Source organism: Grus americana, chromosome 13 (genome assembly GCF_028858705.1).
Source record: "Grus americana isolate bGruAme1 chromosome 13, bGruAme1.mat, whole genome shotgun sequence".
NCBI classification, from domain to species: domain Eukaryota; kingdom Metazoa; phylum Chordata; class Aves; order Gruiformes; family Gruidae; genus Grus; species Grus americana.
In genome coordinates this window covers 13,582,014-13,592,500 of record NC_072864.1, presented here as the reverse complement: position 1 = coordinate 13,592,500, position 10,487 = coordinate 13,582,014, and the positions used below count along the sequence as shown (strand labels likewise).

At 40.7% G+C, this 10,487-nt stretch overlaps 1 protein-coding gene across 3 annotated transcripts in view; it reads left to right on the top strand.

The window, feature by feature from the left end:
* URI1 (URI1 prefoldin like chaperone) overlaps window positions 1–8,024 on the top strand; it is a 52,350-nt gene extending 44,326 nt beyond the window's left edge. For all 3 annotated transcript variants that reach the window (XM_054840109.1, XM_054840108.1, XM_054840110.1), the window contains exons 7-11: window positions 1,256–1,436; window positions 2,014–2,281; window positions 2,856–2,998; window positions 4,627–4,885; window positions 7,208–8,024. In XM_054840109.1, coding sequence (XP_054696084.1) covers window positions 1,256–1,436; window positions 2,014–2,281; window positions 2,856–2,998; window positions 4,627–4,885; window positions 7,208–7,396 — 1,040 coding nt within the window. In that variant the 3' untranslated portion in view covers window positions 7,397–8,024. The remainder of the gene's footprint in view (window positions 1–1,255; window positions 1,437–2,013; window positions 2,282–2,855; window positions 2,999–4,626; window positions 4,886–7,207) is intronic.
* Window positions 8,025–10,487: the final 2,463 nt, after the last annotated feature.

The window sequence follows — 10,487 nt, the reverse complement described above, 5'->3', positions numbered from 1 at the left end:
CTTTAAAATTTGAAGGATGCTAAATAACGAAGACATTGTGTTACTGTTGATGAGTTTCATAAAGACCCGTAGAGATCCGGGAGTCCTGCCGTACAGACCAAATGTCGGGCATATTTGTGGCAGCGATAGAAGGGGAAGGGTCCTCACTCCTGTAAAGAGGTGCTGATGGGCAGAGGGGGGGAACTTCCCCTGGGAGCCTGCCCTGGACCGCGCAGAAACAGGTGCTGCCCCTGGGAGCTGCCGCTCTTGGGGAGAAGGGGGCTGAAGGCAGGCAGGGCTGAAGGCAGCGGTCCTGCCCTCTGCCCAGGCAGGGATGAAGGCAGCGGTCCTGCCCTCCGCCCGGGCAGGGATGAAGGCAGCAGTCCTGCCCTGCGCCCGGGCAGGGATGAAGCATTAGTATTGCTGGCAGGCGCGTCCTTCCCTATGTGCTAGACAGCACTCAAACAGTAAAAAGTATTCCCCATCCGCAACGGATGCACCGTTTTACTCGGTAGCAAAGCTTTTAAATGTCAGCCAGAACTTGTCGGTGACTACCATTTATTCACAAGTGTATATCTCAGGTCACCTCCGAAGCTTTAAAGGGGTTTATATTTATTATTTTTGAAAGGCAGGGGTTTGTATGCTTTTTGGCGTGGGTCTGTTTCACCAAAGTGAGTGATTCATAATGACTGGATTTTGGTCAGATTTTTCAGATGACTCTGGAGATCATTTTTAATGATCTTCATTGTAAATTAAAAAACAAAATACAACCCAAACCAAAAAGACTCTGCTCTTTAAATATAGATGACTTTGTCCAGAATGAGCTAAAGTACAGACTAGGTTTGTTTTCCCAGTTAATAAAATGTGCTATTAATGGGACGGTGAGCAAATGTCACATTCACATGTTGGTATCTATCAGAGCAAATCAAAGTCTACTGTTTGGCATAAGAGGTAAAAAAACCCCACGCTGTAATAAAACTGTCATAGGATCAGTGTCTCCTGCTTTGTAAATAAACATCTCTGCTTTGCCTTGGTATTTCTGTAACATCCGGAGACTATTATCCTGTGCTGGTGCTCTGGTTCAGTGACAGTTTCACTTAAACAGTTAAACAATAATTTGAAATGGAAAATGTTCTGCCCGTATTCCTTAATTCCTTTGTGGTTCCCCCCCACTCCCCTGATGTTTTTGGTTGGTTTTTTGCCAATTGCGTTAGTAATTGCATCTTTTTTTTTCCTTTTTTTTTTTCTTTTTTTTTTGTTTTGTTTTGTTATACAGGAAAATACCGAACTGCTCACAAACCTCATTCAAAGCCAAAAGTATCAAACGTTTTTGAGGTAGATTTTCCAGCAAATGGAAGCGATACAAAATCAATGGGCCGTTTTCAGTCAGAGGAGGAACTGTGGGCCCGCTTAGAAGAGCTCGAGAGACAAGAAGAGATACTTGGTGAACTTGACAGGTATAGTACTGCTGTAGCACATTCAGGTTTGGAGTTCAGAAAGCTGTAGGTGTGTGATTCTGTTGGTACCCAAAGGATCTCACCGTAAGTGCAAATAGCCGACTAGATTGGTGCAGTTAAAATTACAATAGGTGGAAGAAGGGTGGAACGTGAACAAGGCCAGAGGTGCTAAAATCTACCTCTGTGCAACCACACGGCAGTCCAGCATTAGAGTATTTTTTTCTTTGAGATGATAGAAAAGGGGAAGGTAAAATCCATTTCCCACAGGCTAGGAAAACCCATCGTTTACAATGTAGGAGCTACACATTTAGTGTTTAATGACATCCTTAAATCTATTCTGATCCTAAAGCAATACATATGTCTTTAGCCAGCATGTCACAGCTTGGGTATTTCCAGCTGGCATGAAAAGGACATAGTCATTCTTACAGAGTATAAAAAAGGTTCCACAATCTAGCTAAAAATATAGTACCTGGGTAAAGAAAGTTATGTCCAGGCATGTTCATGGTTTTGTATGCCTGTGTCTCTCAAGAGTATGAATTGCCTCGCTTGGTTCACTTAGATATTTTTCATTTCATAGGATGCCTGATACAGTTGAGACAAACGGAGAAGATACAACCTCCTCTGAAGAGGAGAAAGAAGAGAAGAGGACAGATCTGAATGGGACGTATAGGACAGAAGACTGTATTACTCAGGGCAACTTCCATAGAGAAGTAACAAATTCAGACTTGTTTGGTGGTCAAGTTAATGGCTCTACTTATTATCACAGTGATGATGAAGATGACATAGATGTTGGAGATAGCTCTGTTCCAACTATTTTTTTCTCTCACACCGTTGAACCTAAAAGGGTTGGTACTTTATTATTTTATCTTTCTCTCAAGAGATTGCATAAAACATATATACCATATCTAAAATAGAAAATTTTAGAGAAGGTGGATAATGTGGAATACTAACTGTAGGTGATATTTATTTGCATTTTTTTTTTCAAATGCTTGAAACCCACTGTTTAAATCCTGCATTTTCAAATATAGTATTAGAAAATGATCTTCAAATGTATATCTTGCTGTTCTGGCTTCAGACTGTTGTAAAAGGTAGTATCCTGACTAGGAATTTTTAAAATTACTTTTTCCTTGAATTGAAATTGACTGTTGAACAGCTCAGCTGTTGAGCAGAGTTTGAATAAGCAGATTGTCATATACGCAAAATCTGTGCACGTTAGTACAAAGAAATGCCCTGGCCTAGTGCAAGTTGTAAAGAATAAGCGGTTCACACTATGAATGTCACTGTTCATACGTTTGTTTAACTTATCTATGCTTCGTAGTCCACAACTGCTTGGATAGGAGAATGTCAGAAGTCAGGTGATCTGCAGCCTGGTGATTGTTGATTTTATGGTCTAGACCATCGTTTGTGTTCAATTTTCAGGTAAGAATAAACACAGGAAAAAATACTACTTTGAAATTCAGTGAAAAGAAAGAAGAGGCCAAGCGTAAAAGGAAGAACAGCAATGGCAATGGCCACGCAACTCCAGAGCTGCCTAACATCAAAACCCCAGCAGACATTTACCGGTGTGTAATTTATAGCATCGGCGCGTGAGCTTTCCCCTTAGCAGACCTTCTCTTTTCATTTCTCTTCACCTATAGTATGAAACCGAGCCTACTATTTCCTGAGAGAAACAGCTGGATCTGAATTTACTACTTAAAAATGAAAGTTTGTGGCTTCAGCACGGTTGCCATGCTTTCATATCCATAAAACATTTCTGAGCTTAAAATTTCCTTTTCCAATTAGCAATTCATCATTTATCCACTTTTGCAGAGCTTCTGAAATGGAGGTAAATTTGCCAATACGTATCATCTGCATAAAGGCATACAGTGGTTTATGTTACGTGTTGTGGTTAATGCCATGTCATTTCCTTCTAAACACAACTGACCAGATCTATCATTCGTAACACTCCCTTCCCAGTTACTAATCGCTGGGTTTTGTCCCATCCTTCCAGTATCTTCAGAATATACTCAGATCTTTGCAGAGTTTCTCTTGCATTCTCTCTCCCTGACTTCAGTCCATCACTGGCTCTATTCTCTGTAAGAAGAAGTGCTCACCTGTAGAACACCCAGACTCAGCTTGAAAAACAGTGCTGGGCTTAGAGGACTGTGTAAAATACTAAACTAAGGTAGTGGGAGAGTTAAGTGTTAGGGTTTGTAAAGGTGAACGCAGACACCTATTAGATTGGTTGATTAAATGCTTGTGAAAATCACACTGCGTTTGTATGTTGGTGTATTCAGGCACCTAAACATCTTAAAAATTGTGTCACAAAGTGTGAAAAGTTAAAACCCATCCTGTAATTAGAGTTGCTGGGGATTCCTTTCACGGTGCTCTCCCTGAGCTCTGTAAAGGAACTCCATCTTCTGCAGAGATACGCAAGTGTTCCCATGAGTGCCTGGTGAGTAAAGCTGTTCAGAAACGAGTAACACCCTTAAAACTCATGCAGTCATTGGACTCCTCCTTTAGGAGTTTGATAAAATTGGCACTGTCTTCTAATGTCACTCTTTCTCCTCCACACACCCTTGACTTCTTTAAGCCATGGAGGTGGAGTACAAACTGTAGGAAGAAGCCTCTTACCAGTTTACAGTCTGTTAATACTTGAAAAATGTCTTGGTGTTAATCTGATCTTAAAAGCTGATTTTTTAATTTTTTTTTTTTTGGACTGAAAGGAGAAGATTATGGCACTTGTCAGGAAAGAGCTTCATCCTTTCCACGTGCAACAAATGTTTCAAGTATTTGGTTTTATATTCTACATTTGACAAGGACTTCATTCTAGAAAACCAAACTGTCCTCCATTGTGACCTTCTGTTTCTCTTTAGAGAAGCAACCCTGACAATCATTTAGTTTACCTTTTTTCCAACTTTCTGTAACTCACACTATTCTGTTTTCTAAGACTTTTCAGAGCTGCACGTTTTCTGCTGAAAGAGTGTACCAACTTAATGCTTGAATAAAGGGCATAACAGTGTTTGCTCTGCAGAATTGATTCTTGTACATTGGTAAATAAAATGCCTCTAAAGGTACAGTATTGTAATTCTGCGGCGAAAAGTTGGAAAAGCACATCATAATTAATTTGTACAAAAGACAAAGCAAGATCACTGTAAATTTGTCATCTGATCCTGAAATGGTTTATTAAAGCTAACATTTTCCTTTATAGAGTCTTTGTTGATGTTGTGAATGGAGAATATGTCCCTCGTAAATCAATTTTGAAGTCTCGAAGCAGAGAGAACAGTGTTTGTAGCGATACCAGTGAGAACAGTGCCGCTGAGTTTGATGACAGACGAGGAGTTCAGAGGAGTATTAGCTGTGATGAAGCTACTCAGAGTGACAACAGCGAAGGCATACTGGAGGAAGAGGAGGAGGAGGGGCAGCAGCAGCTACCGAAAAAGCATCCTCCCTCTTCAGGGACAACTGAGGTACAGTTTTTAATTAATTATTGATTGTTGGCAGGGATAAAAATGAGAAATCTAATGACCGAAGTTGCCTTATACCATCAGTTTGATTTCTTTAAAATAATTTCCGAACTCTTACCTAGTTTGCTTCAGAAGGCCGTTATCAGGTGACAGGCTCCTGTCATACACGTCCTAGGGGCAGAGCGGAGGAGACGAGTCAGGTGGCTTCCCCAAGACCCAAAGCTCTTCTGTAGAGATCGGACAAAGTAGTCACTTGCTGGTGTTACTGAAACCACTGTCATGTCTTCTGGGTCAGCCTGAAAATTTCACTGCAGGGTGTACAGCAGGATTAAAAAAAAAAATTAAAAAAATCTGTGCTTCATATTTGGTGAGAGAGGTGAATTCTCTGTAACCTGTGTTTTATCAATATTCTGGTGCACAGGTACTACATGGGTATTTTCCAGGTGGTGTTTTTAAGTTTTAAGCAACACAAGTATCAGCTGAATGATTATATGGACTTGCCAAAGGCAGAGGAATTGCCCTGTGGAAAGAAGCGTTACACCTCCACTCATCCTGTGCCAGGCTAGGGCCGTTGGTGATCCCAAACAAATCTATTTTCACGCGTTTGGAAAGTTCGAGGCTTCATTACAAAGGAAAGAGACCGTACAATGTAAAGGAAAATGTACAGTTGCTTAGTGACTGGATGAGTGTAAGAATTAAATGTAGCCGCTGCTCTGAAATCCATGGCATAGAGTATTCCGCATTTTTATTTTGTAAGAACTCACACTAATTTTTTCAAACTAGATGAAACTGAGTTTTCAGTAGTTCCCAATGCAATGGGCAAGTTCGGTGAAAACGCTATTAGAAAAAACATTTTTGACTAGAAATGAATTGCTCATAAAAGCTATTGTTTATCGTCATTTTTCATACAAACAGCTACAGATGAATCCAGGCAGGATGCGAAGATTCATGGTGGAAGATCCATCTGTAGAGTTAGCACTTCACGTTGTATACTTTCAGGAATATATTTGCTATATTTTTATAAAATGTCTAAGTACACTTTAGATGTTACCTATTAGTCCATTTTCTGGAGACGACATGATTATTCTCTACAATATAATGTATTTTCTAAGTACATGAGCAAAACACTCCAGTTAGACATGCCTTCTTCACGTCTGTTGTTTTGCTTTTAGTTGTTTTTGTGGTTGTTTGAAATACATTATTGCTCCATTACCTTTTCAAACACACTAACCGTTTTCTGTTTCTAATTTCGCCACAATCTTCTTAGGTTGTATTTTGCTTACCTGTTTTTGAAAATGAGCATGTTGTTAGCGCAGCACGGTGGTGTACAGGCACGGCTTTAGGCATGCTTGGGCTGTTGGAGCAGAAAACAAAAAAACACTGCTTTTTTTTGCAGGTCCCTCAAGAAAAGAATGGCTGGTTTGTTTTGCTTTGTTTTTCTTGGTAACTGAGTTATGAAAAAGCAGAACTAAGCATAGTTAATAAATCTGGTGTGCGTTCTTTTGTGCCCAGTATGAGCATCAAACCTTGGATGTAAACTGCTTCCCCTTGTGCTGAGGCGTTCTGAATTTTCTGGTTTTAGTACATAGTAGGGTGATTTGTTCTTAAATATGTTTATGAGAAGTAGTTCTGAGTTGTTTTTTTCCCAGTGTTTTCCAAGAATCATGGTCATTTCTTAGCTAAGTTAAAAAGGATTAAGTCACATAATCGGCTGCCTATAAATTATCATTTTTAAACATTAAATGTTTTTATCAGACCTTTTATAGAGAGCAATAGTTGGAAGCAAGTTTGCCGTTCTCTTAAGTATAAATTGCTTTCACCATTTTTTGATCATATTTGGTAAGGAGAAAAGAACAAACAAAATATGTTCTTGCCAATTTGTATGCAGTGTGTCAGCTTGATGCAATTAGGAGATATTAAGTCATAAAATATGACGTATGATGGAAATGCTGACATACGCCAGCTTTGCAAAATCTCTCCATTTCTTATCCGAAATGAAACTATATATTACATCAGCTGTTTTATTTCTTGAGCATGTGTCAGTGAGGAAGCAAATTTTTAGATCATTTATGCAGTAGGAATGAGATTAAGTAGTACTTTTAAGGCACTGTCTTTCATTCAGTCATCTTTGAACAAGCTGTATTTTGAGGTTAATTACAATTTGGTTACTTATGCAAGGAACAATCATTGATTTAAAGATATTTCTTTACTTTTGATTAAAAGAAATAACAATCCTAATCAGGCTAATATAGGGTAATGACCTTATGGGCATAGCTTCACATTTGCATTTTATTAGCTCATTTTGAGTATTCTCTCTTGTTGTAGGCATTTTCCGGAACTGTTATAGAAAAGGAGCCTTTGTCTCCCTCCTTAATACCACACCCAGTCATTGCTCACCCAGTCCTGCCTACCATTCTGGAGCGAAAATCAGAGGAAGTTTTGTCCGAAGCGTCAGAAGAAACTACAAAGAGGATTTCAAAATTCAAAGCTGCCAGAATGCAACAGACTAACTAGGTCCTGCCTAGCCAGGCGAGGTCGGAGTACTCACGCCTACTTGCGCATTTGTTGAGATTATGTAAAAACTATATGCGTTGCACCTAGCTAGTTAAAAGGGTGTCCTATGTTAATTTGGCGTTCGTTATCTTTTAAATGTTTATTTGCAACATTAAACGAAGAGAAAGTTCAGTGTTGGAACACTTGAGTATTCATCTTTCGTTGACTTCCCTGTGTGCTGTCAGCACCTTTGTGTGTGTTTGCCTTACGATAGCAGCACTTGGGTTCTTTTTCAAAAACTGTTCCTTACAAACATTGTTTTTGTGTTTAAACCTAAATACAGGCAGTTTTGTGCCAGCTGTGATGTTCTACGTACCATATGGACCATTTTAAGGAAACTTTTCACATTTCAAATAGATTCACAATGATATTGCATTACTTGCTTTAGCATTTTAAGACACACTTGTATTCACATTGTTGTAGGTTTTGCAACTAGGTGTCTGCTAAAAGTTTTTTTCCTTCTTTCAAGCCTCTCTGATATCTCACTGTACAGATCTGTAAAACGCTGGGTTCATGTACATTGCAGGGAAGTTTCTTTGATGGAAAAGGGTATTTTGTAAAATTAAATTTTCAGTAAAAAGCTGTGAAAGTTGTGTGTTTTTTGTTGCTTTACTACTAATTTGGAAACAACACAGGGAGGGTTTTATTTTGAACTTGCATTTCTAGCTTGAAGTGTTTACTACCACATGGACATAAAAGCAGTCCGTTCTCTTCTGCCATTGTGTTTTAACCTCCTGCTAATGAATGTCCATGGAAATTGAATGCTCTTAAGGAGAGAAGCATAAACTCAGACTCCGATTACAAAATCTCCTCGTTCTTTTGTATACTCAGAAAACATTGTAATTGTCTTGGGAATGCCCAGAGGGAGTCAGCGCTAAGGAAAAATGTCTTAATGCTTCAACTTGATTTCAAAATGCAGCAGCACTACAGCACTCGGGGTGCAGTTTTGTGTATCCTCCTCTTGACTGGAGCAATCCTGGCTTTAGGAGGCTCTGCCCAGCAGCTCCTGCCCGCCGTGTGCCATCCCCTCCCTTGTGCTGACACAGCTTTTCTTGGGGCCACCCCTGGAATGGTAATAGGTGGCCGAGCTGCGTTTAAAAAAAAACAACTACTGGGTTTGGGGTTTTTTTTTCAATAGTTGTGGGTGGTTTTTTTGAAGCTAGCGAGTCTCCTAATCTGTTTCTCAGCACGCCTGTATCAGCGCAGTTAGAGGGGTAATGTCCTGAGCAAGAACAAGGGAAAACGTTGGCAGAGGGCACGGGGAGCTGGGGCACCTTTCTTAAACTGATGTTACTCTCCAGCTGACATCATCAAACCACAGCCTAAAAAGGGAGGCGGAAAGACTCGGGAGGTGTAAGGAAGGGTTTGCTTTTGGCCGCAGTTCTGTGGCTCTGCAAATACGCAGCCTGAGAGCCGCCGGCATCTGGTTCTCCAAAGCTTGGCCATCTGCGAACGGGGCGTCAGCTAACGCCGTTTCCTCACCTTCCCCTAAAATAACCGCGCCTTCGTGCTCCGATCACAGCGGATTAGCTCATGGCGCAGCTTCGTGCGGTAAAACAGCATCACCAACTCCCCCTTTTTCAACGCCTTTTTCTTTCTGTACTTAAAAGGGAGGTGGAGGCACTGGGACTTCTGTTTCTAAGGTGCCATTAAGAAAGGCTGCTCTCCCTCCAACGGATGGTCCCCGCTGTGTGTTTGGGAAGGCGGCGTAGTTTCACGGGCAGAAAACGCTGGCCAGCTGCTTGGGGGGGCGATAGCCGGGGTCCTTGCCTGGGGGAGCAGCCCCCTGAAGCTGCGGGGCTGCGTTTTCCCTGCGATACAGAGCAAATTGTGTTTTGCTGAAAGAAAAACCGAAGGGGAAGCTGTGCAGCCCTCCCGCGCCCGAAGCTCGCCGGCTGGGAGGGGGCAATCTCCATTTTAAGCTGATCCTGAGAACCACGTTGAAAGTGTTAATGATTAAACTTGATTCATGCTCAAATGCGGATTTTTTTTTTTTAAAGCATATTGCATTAGTACTAAAATAAGCCATCAATGCCAGTCCACCCTCTATTCACGGCTAAATATTTAAAGGAGGTTATTTATAGCTTCTTTAATGAATTCTTGGCTAAACAAAATGAAATTATGTCCTAGAAAAGTAGAAGCTATTTTGTAACCAGAACAGTGCAACTGTAAAATATAGTTCCATGAATATGTATTTTAAATAACAAGGAGTTGAGATCCAAGACTACCAGACATGGGTAATTAGAGGGAAAAGGAGAGAAAGAGAGAGAAAAAAACCCTTTAAAAAGATTTATTTAGATATCTTCTGAAATACTTCCCACTTCTAGTTACTTCAACAAAACCAAATGCCCCTGGTCACCATAGATCAGTTTCAAATCAAAATTAATTCTTTGCTTGTTTTCTTTTTTTCCCCCCTCCCCTTTTTTCACATCCCTGCTCACAGGAAAAAGTAGGATAAACGCACCTTGGGTTTTAATGAATGATGGCCTCGGTTCAGGGAAGCATCCTTACTCAGGAATGCACTTTGGCATGTGCTTATGTCTCAAAGATTTTGCAGAGAAGAATGGATTTAACCACATGCTTAAAACTAAGCACATGAGCGTTTTCCCTAATAGGGAGCCTGAACGTGTCTGTGCCCTTTTTGCAGTATATTTAATTGTCAGAGCATTTGCAGGCTGGAAGGATCCTTCATCTTCGGTCTCTCCACTTGGGCTTTACCAGTAGATTCACGGTGCGGTGCCTACAGCACGAAGAGACGGCTGTAGGATTTCTGGAGAATGCTAAACAAAAAATAAATCTACCAAAGCAGATAAAAACCTAGACAGAGTGAAAAAACGATCATGTGAAGGCCCATCTCAGCGAGGACTTAAATTTTGCTTTTTGTACAACACTGAAGCCCACATGTGGGTGCAGATGATCACCAATGCACAGGTGAAGCAAACACTAGGGTGAAGCGACAGCACCCCAAATTTGAGGCATGCAGGGTTCCTGGTAGTAAATTGATCTCTCAGTATGAGTGTCTTTTTGCCCCTGAGAGATCTGATTCACTTCA